Raw genomic sequence first — 16,803 nt, 5'->3', positions numbered from 1 at the left:
ATTGCGTAACACCTGCGTACCTACCAGGACGTGTAAACGGTGCCTGGATATTGTTTTTGTTGATTACGTTGATTACGTATACATGCAGCCGAGAGGGATACTAGTAGTTGGGGCAGCCGTTGGATTGGCTGGGTTTCAGCGGCCGAGACGGCAAAGTACCTACCTACCTAGGTAGTTGACGGGTTCGTTGTCATTGGAATAGGATCCGACACAGTGGACATGGGACACGGGACGCGGTGAGAAAGATTGGTCAAGTCGAGTGAGCGGAGCTGTGTAACCTTGTTGGCTTTGCTGGATGCCTTAATTGCGGGCGGGCGGTGATACGGATAGAGCAACTTCCGCAGAGTGTTTTGGAAAGCAAGGTCACGATGGTCGGTCGGTCAATCATGTCCAACGGGATGAATTGATGGCAGGTGGACGTGACAGTATGCAGTGAGTTTGTAAGATTGAACCGTGCGAACTCGATAACTACCTTTTTACCAGTAATATTTAGGTACCTAGGTAGGTAAGGTTAAGTAGGTACATCGGTACTACCTCCTGCCTAGAGGTAGGTACCTACTAAGGCATACAAGCATAGTAGATTACAGTGGGGCCAACAACAGCTCCCGCACTTGCATGCTCCTGTGATGCCTTGCAGGAAGCAGTTTTAGGCAATGCTGGCAGATTCCTCTAGGGACCTGGCCCACTGAAGCAGCGCTCTGTCCCCTCTCCCGTTGGGTCTTCCCTGCAGCTCCGTCCAGTCCAGTCCACCTTCCAAGCTCCAGCGAGGTAGGTATTTTAGGCAAGCTGCGTTCGTCATTCGCTTGAGCTCCCATAATACTTGGTAGTTACACTACACTGCTGCTGGTCCCGTCCGTTTGTTAGAGTAAAGCTTTGGTCTTCTTTGACCTACCCATCCACGAACGACGAACAATCATCTTCGTCGCGACAAAGCCTGCATGTGTACATCAGTATATATAGTAGCTTCCCGTCGCATCGTTCGTCCCAGGTTTGCTCTCCCCTGAGCTGCGAGATTATCCGCCCGACGACGCGCACCCGGCTGGAACACACCACACACCACACCACACACGCCCTCTCTTCCTTTTTTTCCTGCGTCTCGTTAGGCACCGAGTCGCCGCCGTCATCGCAGCTCCCACACACACCAACTTCGCCGAGTTTCCATCGCTTTACTGTTACGACATCCTTTGCCGCCTAGCAGTCACCCGACCGCCGTTCGTCCCGATAACCCACCCCTCAATGGTACTCTTCATTTCGTCTTCATCCTTTTGCAACCAGTACTAGAATTGCATCGACCCCCGACCTTTGGTGACGAGTCTCCCTGCAACGCATACGCACCAGAATACGCGCGACACACGGCAACAGACATCGCCCTTTGGCACGCTGCTGCCAAGTTCTACCAACTTATACTCTCACCGATATCCGCGAACCACCTAGCACACCTGCTTCCACGAACCGCTCAACATCATCTCGTACCGCTCTGCGACCCATCCATAGCCCGCGCTTCCATCTGTTATGGACGATAACCCAGGCCCTCACCATGAGGGCACCATCGGCGCCCTCTCTGCCTCGTCAGCGTCGCAGCTCTTTGCCAATTTTGCGTCGTACGAACCCATTTCGCGTGCCACCACCCCCGGCATGCCCTATTCCAAGTCGGACGAAGATGACAAGAAGCGATATCGGCCACGCACCTTTGCCTACTTCAATCAGCTGCCCTTTCTCGTCGAGGAGGAGGAGCAGCGCGACGTCGCACTGCAGGACATCCTCAAGCAGCTCTACATCGCCATCCGCGCCGAGGACTTTTCTCCCGGCGCCCTGCACTGGACCAGAGAACTTCAGGGCTGGCTCAATCTCAAGTTTGAGATAACGCGTGAGCTGAGGGCAAAGCTTGCCAAGCTCTATTACTCTCTCGCGCTCGCTCCCGGCCTTGATGCTACGCCGGCCGACCGATTTCTGCGCATGGTCGTAACGCTGACCAGGTAAGACAATGCACGCAACGCGCACAGAAGCACATTGAATGCCGTCTCTTTGCTAACGCCATCTCCTTCTTTCTGCAGGAAAAACCACTACCTCAAGCCGGGTGAAGACCTGACACTCGATTGGAGACCGCTTTGGCAGGAGGTCAAGACCTGGGTGCTGCCCGCCGAGGTGCCCGCTCATCAAAGCAGCCGCCGACGATCGTCTAAGCAACTTCTAAAGCTCTGCACCCATGTCCACACATACTTTGACCCAAAGGAGCGACCAGAGATGCTGCAGGAGTTCTTACCATTTTTTAGTGTTCACGAATTGCCCAACGCCTTCATCGTCACCGGCGTGCTCAACACGCTGCTACCCAGCCATCCTGCACCCTCAACCGCTCTCAATGCTCAGCCTGATGCTTTCTTTCCTACCCTTTTCCACTTGTGGTCCATCATGAATCGATCCAAGGTGGTAGACATCTTCTTCATTGACATGTTCTCGAGGATGGCGCGGGACCATTTGCATTGCGCTTACGTGCCCTTTGGCGAGCATGGCATCTTCACCAAGGAGCAATCCGACCTGATTTTCACAGCCATCCTGCGACTGACACAAATTCCCGTGGGCCAGTCCAACTCGCCCTACTCGCCGCTCGACTTTCTGTCTGGAGCTGGCATGTACATGGAAAAGGACAAAAAGAAGTACCCCATTGCATACATGATGGCCCGCTGGATAGTCAGCTCACTCTCACCAGCCTGCTCAGGCGAGAAGGACTCGGTTATGTCGACACTGGAGGGTCTGATGGAGTCGATTGACACATTTTTCCACCCGTCGAATCAAGGCTCATGGACATCTCTCCTAGGTCAATTGATTCTCTTCCTCACAGATGCGTTTGTGTCCCGTTGGAATCGAGAGCAGAGTGGTGAGCTCGAAATACCACAGGAGCGCAAAATTGACAAGGAATTGAAAAGGCGATTTGTTGAATCTCTCAAGGAGGTTACTTTCATGGGCCTTTTCTCCAAGAGCAGCCGCGTATCCCACTGCTACTATAATGCCTTGCAAGGGCTAGCTTACCTGGAGCCCGATCTTGTGTTGCCTGGTGCATTGCAAAGGTTTTATCCCAGTCTTCAAGGATTGGTTGAAGTACACCGAACCACTTCGAGCCTGAATAGCTTACAAATGATTGCAAATGTCATGTCCAAGTTGAAAGGCTATCGATGCCATATTACTGCTCTCCTGGCACTTGCTCTCCCTGGCATCGATGCCAATGATCTGAGCAAGACACAGTATACCCTCAACTTCATCCAAAGTGTCGCATACAGTATTCCTTTTGCCTCGATGACCAAGGAGGACAGCGCTGTTCATGATACAGGCCTGGCCATGCAATGGGTCCAGGCTGAAATGGATCGCATGGAGCGGGATGGGCAAAATGTCGTCATTGACTACAATGCGGAACTGACAGACGAGGACGAAGCTGACATTCTACGATCATCAACGGCGGGCTTTGCGGAGTTCGTCATGACCCTTCTTGGCAAGGTGTTTACCCTGCTGGAGAACCTGCCCGATGCTAATCAGGTTCGTGGTGGGACTCCGGAAGATAACGTTATCAACGCGCTTCCAGCTGCGCTGTCACCCTTGTTTGCTTCTTTGTCTCCAGACTTATTCGATATGGCTGTTGAAAGGCTGGCCACTTTTGTATCATCTCATGTGGTGCATCAGGCACGAGATGCCATGGCTTGGATTCTCAACGCACTCTGCAAAGTTAACCCGGAAAAGACGCTCAAAATCTTCATTCCCATGCTTGTTGTCAACATTCGCAATGAGATTGACCATAACCACGCTGCATCTGATCGAACATCAGGCACCGACTACCTACCACGCGACAGAGCTCTTGTATGGCACATTACCATGCTGGCCATGGTGGTAGTGCACGTCGGACGCGAGGTCCTGAGCCACAAGGACGAGCTTCTCGGAATCGCTGGTTACATGCAAGAAAAGTGTCGCGGTTTGCCAACCATTTTGGTTTCTAACTACATTCATCATCTCCTCCTCAACCTGACCCACACATATCCCATTGACCACGCTCTGTACGAGCCAGAGGTCATCAAGAGGGGTTTGGACGTCAGTGACTGGGGCAGAACTACAGCCCCTGCTGATCTCACTATCAAGTGGCATCAGCCATCGCCGCCCGAAATTGAGTTTGCCGTGGAATTGTTTGCGTCGCAGACCAAGTCCATATCTCAGCAACTGGCCCTTCTTCTTAGCGAAAATCCCCCTGTCAGCCGCAAAGGCAAGAACAAGGAGTGGTCCGATGAAGTCTCGCGACTGATGCAGCAGATCCGGCTCGTGACTTCGGGGATGTCCGTCATGTTTGATCCAAAGCGTGCATCTGGAGAGGCAGACACAGAGATGGGGGAAGACCCTATCGTTGATGCTGATGAGGACGAAATGATGGTCGATGACGACGATCCCCTCGCCGAGGTTGCTGATGACGAGGAGTTGAGACCGCAGTTCCGCTACCGTGCAGGATACCCGCTCAGACGAGATGATCCGGCTTACGAGCATATTCACGTTCTTCGTGAGGAACTAGGCCAGCTCCTGACAAAGGCACATTCCTTCCTAGTTGCGCATCAGGAGGACGATGTCAACTGCTTTACTACGCTGTGCTCCGCGTATCGAACCTGGATTACAGACGTCGGCATTGAGCGCTCTGCTCACCCCCTCGAGCGTCACTTGCGACTTTACAAGGCTGACATTGCAGCCTTCAAGGTCAAGGGACTCCGCAAGGTTTATCCTCGTCCTCTGCTTATCAAGAGAGCGGAAGCCTACTTGCTTCTCCGCATGAAGCACAATGCCGCATCCAGGCAAAAGAGCGAACTAGACAAGCAGCTTCTTCTTGATCTAACGCAATCCTGCCTATCGTCGTACGCTGATGTTCGTCGCGTTGCTCAGAGCGCTCAGGACTCGTCGCTCAAGGTCCTTGTGGGCGGCAAGCCGATTGTCATTCCACCGCTTCTGCAAGGACTCAAGAAGGCTCTACAGGACAACGATCACGATCGTATCAAGGGTGGCATGTACACGCTGCTCTTTACATCATTGCTGAAGACATTGCTCAAAGACTGGAGGTTCGCGCCGGAGGCAATGAGACTGTATATCGAAACCGCGGGCATCGACAAGCCATCCATTCAGAGCCTGGGATCCTCTGCACTGTACTCACTAATCGAATTCGGCAAACCATTCGAGCGGGCGATCATTGTGGACAAGGAGGTTGTTGACACTATCCGTCCCCGGGAAGATCCCTCATCTGTGATCGACTCACGACACCAGTTTATTCTCCAACGGCGTACCAGAGTTGAAGAATCAAAGGCCGTCCTGGGTCTCGAGCTCACCAGAAAGGCCAAGGACGCACACTGGAAAGTTGCAACGAGATGTGCTATCTTTGCAGCCAACTTGTCTCTTCGCTTCGACACGATTGCACCGACCGAATTCATTGAGTTGGTTGCAAACGGCACAAACGATCCTCACCCGGGCCTCAGAGGCTACTATCTTAATGCCTTTACGTCCATCTTCACCGCCATTGATCTACGAGCCGTTTATGAGCATGATTATCGCAACTACTTGCTTGAAAAGGAGAGCAAAGATCGGAACAAGATTACTATCGAGGTGAAAAAGGGTGATGCCGAATATACTAGAAAGTTCCTCGACGCTTTCAAGGATCCAAGCACTGCGGAGTACATGGTGGATTCGGATCACCCGGGATGGCTCGTATGGGGCAAGTCTTTCTCTGCCTTCCGAGCCAGACCTATGCCCTTTGATTCATACGATGCTGTGGAACGTGGTGTGCGTACTCAGATTGGCAAGATCTTGGACAAGGCTTGGTTCCGTCAGTGTTTTGATTATTTGAAACAAGAGCCACGGGACAGCTCGGCAGACCGATTCCGCATGAGCAACGTTTACCTGTTGATGCATGTATTTGACTTGATGCACTATGGATGCACAGCTGTCAAATTGGACGAAATCAAGGAGCTCATGACGGAAGTGTATGGTGACGGCAGTGACAAGCACCAGCATCGCGCGACTTCAGAAATTCTCGGAGCATTGTTAGCTGGATCTAGCGACGACCCACCAGCCATTCGAAGCCGGGTGTGGGAGTTTGCTGCGCCCAAGATTTTGGAAATCTTTGATGACGGGCTTACTCCCGACAATTTGACATACTGGATGACGTGCTTGCACTTCATTCTAGACTCCAAGGATCCCCGCCGATCTCATGAGCTGGTGGATGCGCTACGTGCTTTCCGCCTGGACATGAACTCGAATGCGGCGTTCAAGGAATCTGCCAAGATTCAACTGGTCGAGTTCGCAATTGCGGATGGTGGGTGGCACTTTCGTGACACGCAACCTATCCTGGACAACTTCCTGGAACACCTGGACCACCCTTACAAGGCAGTGCGTGAGTCGATGGGTCGTGTCATTTCCGTCATTTACAAGTCGAGATATCACGAGTCGTTTGAGAGTGTGAGGAAGCTGTTGGAAGAAAACAGGGCAGATTCTTCGATTGGCATTCGACCGTATAAGCCAGATGATGAGTTCAGCGCCGTGGTGCGAGACGTCTTTTCGCGGCTAGAGAAGTGGAGGCAGGAGCGCACGCCAGGACAGCAGACGCAGTCGTCGTATACGGCAGGTAGCAAGACAGTCCTCATGTGGCTAGACTGCGCCTTGTCATCGCACGAGTGTACGCAGCTTGTGCCGTTCTTTTCTACGCTGTTTATGGATGAGCTCCTTCATATGATGGACGTGAAGGAGGACCCAGAGCTCATGCGCACGGCATACCACGTGTACCGTCATCTACCCAACATTCCATTCCGGGATGGTGAAGATGCAGACTTTATTCAAGGCCTGGTGCGAATTGGGCGCAATGCTGGCAGCTGGCATCAGCGACTGCGCGCACTTGTCAACATGCAAGTCGTCTACTTCCGACGCATTTTCACGACGGACAAGAGTTTGAGGGATGTTTTGTTCACCACAGTCTCGGACATGCTCAGCGACTCACAACTAGAAGTGCGGGGGTGTGCAGCCTCGACGTTGGCGGGCATGATTCGGTGCTCGCCTCGGCGCGTCCGAGACCCCATGATAGAACATTTGAAAGATAGATTTGAAAGGGAGCTGGCGCAGAACCCGATGCCGAAGCGTGGACCCAAGGTAGCTGGAACAGACACTCCGGTAGATGTGCAGAAGCAAATCACCCGGAGGCATGCCGCTGTTCTTGGACTAGGTGCGTTGATCGAGGCCTTCCCGTATGCAACACCGCCACCCAAGTGGATGCCTGAAGTTCTGGCTACATTGGCACGTCGTGCCGCGGGCGACGCGGGCGTGGTGGGCAAGGCAACAAAGGGAATACTGAGCGAGTTCAAAAAGACTCGACAGGACAGCTGGACTGTGGACCAGAAGGTATGTGACGAGTGCAGCAAAGACGCGGGCAGCTACATGGACTAACACGGGATGGCAGTATTTTACATCGGAGCAACTGGAAGATTTGGAGGGCGTCTTGTGGAAGAGCTATTTCGCCTAGATGGAATGTGCCAAAATCGTTGGGTATGAGAACCGGGCTAGTTATGTATTATGAGCGACTGTCAAGAGACTGGGCAGTGTGTATGTTGGGTGTCGAGAGTGTGTGGCAGACTGCACACAGAAGAGGTAGAGGCCACTGATGAATGAGATGATGCATGTTGCGTATTTTTCAAGCTTCCTTGTCAGAGAGAGAGGAGGGGTGGGTGGGTGTGGCGTGTAAGACTATAATTGTGCCAACACACGGGGGGGGTGGTACTTTGGGTTGGTTGGTAGGTTGGCAGGTTGGTAACTAGAAGCATACAAGGCAAAGTGGAAATAGTGCCGAGGCAGTGCCAAGGAGATGAAATTTCCAGTTGATAATATGTAAGGCGCAATTATGGAGCGACATGAAAATTTGGTACGATTGGCAAAAACGCCAGGGTGATATCGGCAAGGCTGCGGTGCACTGCCTCAATAGGCAGTTTTTGGCGTGCAGAAGAGGAAGGACGATATACTGGGTAATAGTGGTTATCAAGTGACAGGTAGTGAATTATGGACAGAAGTAATGGCATGTGCTTGAGCGCTAATCCCTTGACGATAGAACATCTAGGCAAATTCCAAAGCTACTACTAATAAAATAATAAAAGCTTGCCAGCTGGCTTACGGTGCAGCTCGCTAACTAGACTACCTAACCAAGGTAGTAGCGGAGTATGCAAACGGCGGCCATTGCCGCTTTTTCGGACCTCTAATACTTACACCCACTGTAACCTGTTACTACATAGTATTTAACTAGTACAGCCCACGACTTCGCCTCGCCAACATCCAGAGCTTCCCTTCAACCACGTCGCGTGTGCCACTGCCACCACCCAAAACAGCATCAGCGAGCCCGATCCCCGTTCTGACTCTATAGGGCTGACACGCTCTTCTGCGTTGGTTGGATTGCATTTTTCCAGATTCCCCCATCGACAGACAATCTTGTTGGCGACCCTGAACAAACACGCCTCTCGCCGGCCACTAGGGCGGCGCATGAGACCTCGGTCACGACACTCTCTTGTTCGAGTCTGCTACCATCTGCTATCTATTTGGGAGCCGCTTTGCATGGCTGAGCACGTCGGTACGACCTGCTGCCCGATCCATTGAGCCTACGCCTTGTTCTCTGCTTCGCGCGCGCTTTGGATATGATGCCACGAGCTGTTGCACCAACCACTCCACCTTCATGACAGCGTAGGCGCCCTCGTTCAAGCTCCCAGTCCTCCCTACATAGATATAGATACATGAGCTGCCCCCCAGCTTGTTATCCTCCCTCTGCTCTCCCCTTTTACAAACGGCGCAGGACAATGACATGAGGCGCTCATACATGCCAAATGGTACCACTCGCCACACAGTCCTCAAGACAAGTATGGCCTCCGAAACCACCACTCTGCAGCAGCAGCTGCGCCAGGACTCGGTCCACGACGCCGAAGCCGCGCTGGCCATTCTCGAGGCGACGCATGCCACCAGCCCTTCTCGCGCGCCTCTCAAGAGGCAGCGGTCCTCTCGATCGTCGTCTGTGGCCGCCGCCATGGGCCCGAACCAGAGCAGCATGGTGCCCGATGTCGACGTGTACCGGACGGCTCGCACCCAGCTGTGCGAAGCCGAAGCCTCCATTGCCTTTGATCACCGCTGCCGCGCGCGCGCCACGCCACTCGAGCAGGCCGTCGACAGCATCCTCCAAAAGCTGCGCCGGCTGGACCAGGAGGACGTCTACGACGCCGCCGCCCCGAGACTCGGCCACGGCGGCCAGCGGCACCCGCGCTTCGCGGGCGACCACTTCCTCGGCAACGTCGACCTCATCGACCGCACGCGGCTCTTTGCCGTCGCGCGCCGCATGCCCAAGGGCGCCCACCTGCACATTCACTTCAACGCGTGCCTGCCGCCCGACGTGCTGCTAGGCATCGCCAACGATATGGATCGCATGTTTATCACAAGCAACTTGCCACTGGTGGACGACAACGGGCATGAAAACTACACCAAGTGCGAGATTCAGTTCTCGCTGCTGAGCACGGACAAGGAGGGCGATGCCCCAGGCAATCTGTTCAGTGCGCAGTATCAGCCGCGGCAGACGATGAAGTTTACCGAGTTTTTGCAGCAGTTTTCGGAGCACTACCCAGGCGTGGATGCGGAACAGTGGCTGCTGGACAAACTCGTCTTTTCGGAGAACGAGGCTCACGGCGTACTTCAGACGGCAGCTGGGTGAGTGTTTGATTCGCGCAAGGACTCCTGAACTTGACAGCTGCTAACATGTTCTTTTTTCAAGTGCCTGGGAAAAGTTCAACGGACGCACAAGGATGATGAAGGGTCTCTTCAACTATGAGACGGCATATCGCAAGTATACGCGGCTCTGTCTCGAGGACTTTGTGCGTGATAATATACAATATGCCGAGATTCGGCCCAACTTTATGCGGAGCAACCAACTATACCACGACGACGGAACTGGACCCATTGACAACAAGGGCATTATGAACATTATCATGGACGAAGTCACCAAGTTCCAGCAGGAAATGGCGGCGGATCGCCAATACTTTCGTGGCATCAAGGTCATCTACTGCACACCTCGCTCGCTCGACCCCGCGAACGTAAAGGCCGCGTTAGACGAGTGTCTCGAGTTCAAGCAGAAGTGGCCGAACTGGATCGCAGGTAAGTCAACGCCGGCATCCGCAGCACTCATCTCTGGACAGCGCCACTAATCCTTCTCCTAGGCTTTGATCTCGTGGGCGAAGAGTCGCAGGGCCGGCCGCTGTGCGACTTTGTGCCCGAGTTCCTCGCGTTCCAGGCGCAGTGCCGGCAGCAGGCCGTCGAGATTCCGTTCCTCTTCCACTGCGGCGAGACGCTCGACGCGGGCTCGTCGACCGATGGTAACCTGCTCGACGCGCTGCTCCTCCACTCGCGGCGCATAGGGCACGGCTTCGCGCTCCCCAAGCACCCACTTGTGCTGCAGCGCATGCGCACGCAGGGCGTGTGCGTCGAGCTGTGCCCCATTTCCAACGAGATTCTCGGCCTGACGCCGCGTGTCAACGGGCACGCCATGTACGCGCTGCTGGCCAACAATGTGCACTGCGCCGTGAGCTCAGACAACGGCGCCCTATTCCGGTACGGCACCCCTCCTTGTCGAGCTTTGACCCGTGCTTATCACGCTGACGAGAACAACTACAGATCCTCACTATCGCACGACTTTTATCAGGTCCTCATCGGCAAGGCCGACATGAGCCTCTACGGCTGGAAGCAGCTCGTGCTCTGGAGCATGGAGCACGCCTGCCTCGACGACGGCGAGCGCGGCGCGATCCTGCAGCAGTGGGAGCGCATGTGGGATGATTTTTTGCAGTGGGTTGTAGCCACATATGGCTCCGAGTAGCCCAGCGGTGTTTTTTTTTCTTCTTGTTTATATCGGCAGGCTCAGCAATTGCCTTTGGCGTGCGTATTAAAGACTCTCGGCGTACAAGGGGGGGGGATGATGATGGCTTTCAATCTAGCCGTCTTGAATATTGTCTTTTCATATTTCAACTGTATATAGTTGGTGGTGGTATGGTCGTGGATGGTTGCCCTCCAACGCCGCCCTGCAATGCTTTTCGTAAGCAAAAATGAAAAACTTTTCAACTTTTTGTTTCTTGGCAACGTTTGAACTATGCCGAGAATGTGACGACGACATTGACCCGAATGTCAATGTCATTTCTAATCATGATGACATGGGAAAATTAAACCATGTAACAACGAAAAAGGAATACCCGAAAAAAAAGACACAACACCATATATATACCATGACGCCCATCTAAAACCAGCAGAGCAATAGAAGAAAAAAGTACAAAGACTGTGTTCTTTGTAGGCCAAAGACCGGCCAGTCCAGATTAATTTAATCCTCAAAGTAGATGCTCTTCTTTTCGGTAATATCAATCATGCCGCCGCGGAAGCTGCCCTTTTTCATCTTATTCTTGGCCTTTGTGAAACCCTTGCCCTTGGTGACGATGAGGTCCTCGTGAGCGCGCTGCGAGTAGTCCATGGGTACCCACTCGTTGGAGGCGAAGCGCGCCTCGACTTTGACGTCTTTGGCGATGCGGGAAAAGCGTTCATTGTTCTTGCGCTTGGTGGAGGTGGCGGTTGGCGCGGGGGGCAGGGGCGGCTCGGCGGGTGAGGCGCGGTCGAGCGTCACCGACGAGTCGGACGAGTCCTTTTTGATACTGCTCTCTTTTTTGGGCTTGGATTTTCCCGAGGCGGAGGAGTTCGAGGATGAGTCGGAGTCAGAATCGGAGTCGGAGGAAGAAGAGTCGCTGTCGCTGTCGGGGAGGGCGACGGCGGCGGCCTTTTTGACCTCAGAGGATACGCTGTCTCTGTCGCTGTCGCTGTCAGATTCGCTGTTAGATTCGCTATCGGAATCGCTATCGGAGTCGGAGTCAGAGTCAGAGCCGGAGGAGGAGGAGGAAGATCCGCTGTCGCTGTCGCTGTCGCTATCAGAGTCGACATCCATCTCGTCGGAGGAGGAGGAGTCCTCTTTAGCGGCCTCATTGGTCTTTTGCTTCTTGGACTGGGGCTTGTCCTCTTCCTCGTCGTCGCTATCACTCGATTCCGAGTCCGAATCAGACTCATCGCTGTCCGAGGTGTCACTCTCCGGTGCCTTGCGCTTCAGCGACTTGGCCGGCTCCTGCTTGACAGGAACCTCGGTCTTCTCCTCCTCGCTGCTGCTGTCGTCGTCGTCGGAGCTATCGCTGCTGTCGGAGCTGTCGGAGCTCTCCTCATTCTTATCCTCCTCGTCACTCTTGGTCGTCGCCTGCTGCCACGCAGCGAAGATGTCGACCAAGACAGGCGCGGCCGCCGCCGCATCCTTGCTGGAGGCCAGGCCCTTGGCCTTGCGGTGCTCGCGAAAGGCCTTGTGCGTGGCGGAAGAGGCGTGATCATTGAGGAAGCGCTCTACCGCATCCATCAGCAGAGCCGGGACCGCGGAGGCGGCGGCTGCGCTGCTGGTCTTTTTGCCCATCGTGGTGGAGCGGTCTGGAGTCGGTTTCTGGGCAGCGGTGACGGTGGTGGTGCGGTTCGAGGAGAAGAGCCAGGATGGCGGCGACGACATGGGGGAGCGTGGGGAATGCAAAAAATGAAGAAGAAACTGCCGCCTGGAGTATACAGAGAAGCAATTGCTCGAAAAGCAAGACAAGGCAAGAAAAATAGGCGAGGCGCTGAAGCGATTGAAGGAGTTCCCAGCTAAGTTACAGAGGGAAGAGGAAAAAAAATGGCAGAAAAAAAATGGCCGTGACCGCCAATTGGGAAGGTGGGGCACAGGTCACTTATCGCCTTATCGTGGCGCGAAACTGTTAAGTGGCTGCCGACAAACCACTTAGCGAGAAGGCAGCGATAATTCCACGTCTTTTATCAACACTACCTAGATCATATGTACGCATCCTCACACTTATCAATTCCAACCTCACAGGGCTAAAAGCAAGGTTGCATCTACTTCTTCGCTTCGTCCCATACCGAGTCTGCTCACTTGGACCAATAGAAGCCCCTAGCTCTCACTCCCTGGCTGTATTAGTACACCCGTCTTTACCGAGCCGCGAACGTGACAAAAAAGTTCCGGATAACCCCATCTCGAAAGCAACGCCCGATATCATACTAGAACAAATGGCCAACGAGATCAAGCTTATCTCGGGTAGGCAGAGGAGTCAAGCCGCCTAACAGGGTCATGGTTGTGTGTTCCATGGGTAATTCGTACAAAATAACAGGCGTTTTGATAATTGAAATTGATCTTGCCTTTATAGTTGCATCCACAGACCTTTGTGTGTGTTTTATATCGGCTTTGATCACTCTTTGTAGGGCGATAGGTGCCCGCGGTCGCAGCGAAAATGGCACCACTTGACCTTGTTATTTGGCCCCCTTTCGGACCGTTGAATCGTAATTGCAAAGCCTTGGCTATTGGCCACGCCACGGACGGCTCTAATGGCATCATCATAGCTCTTGAAAGGCTCATCTTCAATTGTGGCGGGCAGGGACATGATGGATGATGGAGGGGTCAAGTTGCCTGGGAGCTATCACTAAATTCGAGGCTTTGGTGTTGTGGCAGAACAGCAGAAAAAAGGGCTCTCATTGGCTGATTGGGCGGTGTGGGGTAAATGTGGGTTCAGGAATACGCTAATACGCTTCTGATTTAGACTGATTACGTATAAGAAAGCGGTGGTTACGTATTTTGGTTCTCGCATCCGGAGCTGAGTGCCAGGGTGGCCTCCCGCCTCCTCTAGTCAACCGCGCCGGGCGACGTTAATGACGGGCTTATGGAGCTCCTTATTATAATTCACTCCTGCCGTACTGCCTCGGCGCGCTATATCATAGCCGCTGTTATCCCTAACTTTCCCTACGCCCGCCAGGACAAACAGGATAAGTCACGCGCGCCTATCTTATTACCAATATGCTGTAAGTGTCTGGCTGCAACCATGTTATCACTATGGACGTGCACGCCTCGCAGATCCAGGGGTTCTTTAACGTCCCTGTGGACAACCTATATGCCGAGCCCTCAGTGCTGCGCTAGATCGGCGAGAACCTACAGGTTAGCAACTACCTACGCGCGTGAGGCCTGTGTTTTCTGACAGGGCACTAGACACGTTTTCTACTCAACTTGTAATTTTCCCCTGTTATAACGCTATCAGGCATCTAAAACGGCTTCTAAAAAAACATATAAGATCTTTAACACGTAGTAGTAACTAGCCTGACAGCGTTATAAAGGGGGGGGGAAACATGTTAAAAAAGAGACCTGTCTAGTAAGTACCCTGTCTAAAAACAGGCCTTACTCGCGTTTGAGGTACCTACCTAGGTAGGTAGTGTAGGTGGTGAGGCCGCTATAACGTGGGCTGTGGCATGTACACGCAATTCCAAACGAAAGTGTAGGCAGATGGTGTCGTTTTTATTTCAGCCTTTCTAAAATAGCGCTTCTTTGACCAGAATTGGTCCAGCCTGACATTTTCTGAGACAAGCTGTAAGCGCTGTCTTGCATGAGCCTGCGGCCGCTGGGCTTGGCACCTTGGAGCGACACGGTTTCTGCTCCACAGCGTTTTCAGAGCCACCAAACGAACGACCTCCCTCCTGCTTTCTCATTGTACATTTAGTTAAATTTATCCCGACCGTTTCAATTCTTGTCAGTTCTCCGACGCTGTGCTGCATCAACGGCTATCTCTGGACCAAGCGCCCTGGTCTCGCTGCTGATTCATCCACCACAATTTCGAGCTCTGTGCGCCGTTGTTTCCCTCTCTGTCCCTTTTCCCCTTGGGCGCGCGCCAATCTCCGCCTCATCCAAGATGAACGCGACGAAGCGCAAGTTTACTGCTTTGCTCCAGGGACTCAACAGTCCCCGGCCTTCGACCTCGGACCACACGACGCCCAGGAAGACGGCCGACATTGCTGCTGGTATGGCCGCCTCCTCGCCGCTGTCCGCCGCGCAAAAGAAGCGCCGCATGGGTGTCGCCTCCGCGGGCGGCGCCCCCGACGCCGCGTCCTCGTCGTCCCTGTCCCTGGCATCTATCTCGTCGCTGCGCAGGCCGCTGCAGACGCCCCCGCCCGCCGCCAGTCCGCCCGAGGTCGCCTCCCGGTACTGTCCTGGCGACCGAGAGCAGCTGCTGCGCCGGCTCGCCTCGTTCCAGGAAATCACCAGCTGGACCCCCAAGCCCGACCGCGTGAGCGAGGTTGAGTGGGCGAAGCGCGGCTGGGTCTGTCACGGCAAGGAGCGCGTGCGCTGCGCGCTTTGTCACAAGGAGTTGGTAGTCAAGCTTAACCGCAAGGAGCAGGACGGCAAGGAGGTCTCCGTGCTAATTGCGTCCGAGATTGGTAGGCTGCACCCGAAACCGCACGACGTTGCTGTCGCAATCGCTAACCTGAGGTACAGAGGAAGCGCTGGTGGACAAGTATGCGGAACTCATCATTTCTTCACATCAACCAGAATGTCTCTGGAAAAAGCGTGGATGCGATGGTATGTTTTCATATGCACAACTCATCCATCTTTTGATTAACACTCTCTCTAGACACGCTTCTACGAATATTCTTCTCCAATGCCACCAGCACCGTCGAGAGCCTACGGCAACGTTACGATGAACTCTGCTCTCGCCAGTCCTTTCTCCCCTATGAATTCAATCTCCGCCTTCCCGAAGACCTCGACATTGACGCGGTACTCGGTCAACTGCCAGAAAACTTCTTCACTGAGCCCGCTCCCGCTGCCGCGGTAGCTGTCGGGCCGTCTCCCAACCGTACTGCGCTCGCCCTTGCCCTCACCGGGTGGCAAGGACTATCCAACTCGCGGATAGGTGCTGTTCCCAACACGGCCTCGTGTCATACCTGCCAGCGACGTCTCGGGTTGTGGATGTTCAAAAGCAAGGAAGTGGATGAAAACGGCCAGGTATTAGTGCCAGCGGCCATGGACCACCTTGACCCTATACGCGAGCACCGGTTCTTCTGCCCATGGAAGACCCCGCAGGCTCAGACTAGAATCGGCGCGACTGGAGAAGACGCGCAAGCCACGGCGTGGATGACGCTGCTTCAGATGCTCAAGAATGAATCTAGTCTACGCAGCATCTACGATGTACGCCACAAGAAACCCAAACCTGCCGCGGCGCCGGCAGAGAAGGAGAAGGAGAAGGAAAATAAGAACCCCTCAACACCCCAGAAAGCAGCCCCGGTCTTGCAAGAGCCCATGTCGAATGTGTCTGCTAAGACGACGGTGCCCGAGCTCGACGAGGCAGACCGCGACGCCAAAGATAAAGAACGATGGGCTCGCCTGCGAAAGGTCAAGAGCCTATTTGATACCAAAGCGAGCCGAAAGTCCAAGAGACCAGTCACGCCGCAGTCAACAAAGGCAGCAACACCTCCAAGATAACGACGCTGTATATTATATACTGTACATAGATTATTACTAACTTTAGACCCGTATTGATAATGAGAAGCTGTTTGTACACTTGTTTCCCGCCCGCGTCTCGGATCTATGTCTTCCATACAATGTCGTCAAATGACACAACCTTGCCAGTGTAGGAAATGTTCTCCGGCTGCTGCACAACGGCATCCTCCTCGAGCGCCAGCCCCGCCATGTCGAGGACCGCCGCCCGCACCGCGCCCATGCCGGCACCGTTGCTCGCCTTGCCCATGCGAACCAGGCCCGCCGCCGTCACGTACACATCCGATGCCCAGCCGGCGTCCTCCTTCCAGCCTGAGCCCGTGCCCTTCTGTATGCGCCTCAGTTCCTTGCGCAGCTCGGCGGCCTTGTCGGCGCAGCGCGCCGCCCAGCCGCTGCCTCCGCGCGCCGCCTTG

At 54.1% G+C, this 16,803-nt stretch overlaps 5 protein-coding genes across 5 annotated transcripts; 3 read left to right on the top strand and 2 right to left on the bottom strand.

The window, feature by feature from the left end:
• Positions 1 to 368: 368 nt before the first annotated feature.
• Positions 369 to 7,446, top strand: CCM_02912 (proteasome activator subunit 4, putative; the record flags this gene model as incomplete). Its single annotated transcript, XM_006668064.1, has 6 exons — positions 369 to 375; positions 746 to 768; positions 865 to 942; positions 1,495 to 1,976; positions 2,055 to 5,836; positions 5,885 to 7,446. 6 exons carry the CDS (start codon positions 369 to 371, stop codon positions 7,444 to 7,446), a joined length of 5,934 nt encoding a protein of 1,977 aa, XP_006668127.1.
• Positions 7,447 to 8,899: 1,453 nt separating this feature from the next.
• Positions 8,900 to 10,891, top strand: CCM_02911 (adenosine deaminase; the record flags this gene model as incomplete). The annotated part of the gene is made up of 3 exons (XM_006668063.1): positions 8,900 to 9,732; positions 9,797 to 10,176; positions 10,239 to 10,891. The coding sequence occupies 3 exons, from the start codon at positions 8,900 to 8,902 to the stop codon at positions 10,889 to 10,891; spliced, it is 1,866 nt and encodes a 621-aa protein (XP_006668126.1).
• Positions 10,892 to 11,386: 495 nt separating this feature from the next.
• On the bottom strand, positions 11,387 to 12,595 carry CCM_02910 (ribosome assembly and transport protein Srp40, putative; the record flags this gene model as incomplete). The annotated part of the gene is made up of 1 exon (XM_006668062.1): positions 11,387 to 12,595. The coding sequence occupies one exon, from the start codon at positions 12,593 to 12,595 to the stop codon at positions 11,387 to 11,389; it is 1,209 nt and encodes a 402-aa protein (XP_006668125.1).
• A 539-nt stretch (positions 12,596 to 13,134) lies between these two features.
• On the bottom strand, positions 13,135 to 13,514 carry CCM_02909 (uncharacterized protein; the record flags this gene model as incomplete). The annotated part of the gene is made up of 2 exons (XM_006668061.1): positions 13,135 to 13,294; positions 13,327 to 13,514. The coding sequence occupies 2 exons, from the start codon at positions 13,512 to 13,514 to the stop codon at positions 13,135 to 13,137; spliced, it is 348 nt and encodes a 115-aa protein (XP_006668124.1).
• A 1,293-nt stretch (positions 13,515 to 14,807) lies between these two features.
• On the top strand, positions 14,808 to 16,375 carry CCM_02908 (C3HC zinc finger protein, putative; the record flags this gene model as incomplete). The annotated part of the gene is made up of 3 exons (XM_006668060.1): positions 14,808 to 15,333; positions 15,392 to 15,475; positions 15,528 to 16,375. The coding sequence occupies 3 exons, from the start codon at positions 14,808 to 14,810 to the stop codon at positions 16,373 to 16,375; spliced, it is 1,458 nt and encodes a 485-aa protein (XP_006668123.1).
• Between the last annotated feature and the right edge of the window lie 428 nt (positions 16,376 to 16,803).

The sequence above is a fragment of the Cordyceps militaris genome, assembly GCF_000225605.1.
Source record: "Cordyceps militaris CM01 unplaced genomic scaffold CCM_S00002, whole genome shotgun sequence".
Lineage (NCBI taxonomy): Eukaryota > Fungi > Ascomycota > Sordariomycetes > Hypocreales > Cordycipitaceae > Cordyceps > Cordyceps militaris.
This window is presented reverse-complemented; position numbering and strand designations above follow the sequence as displayed.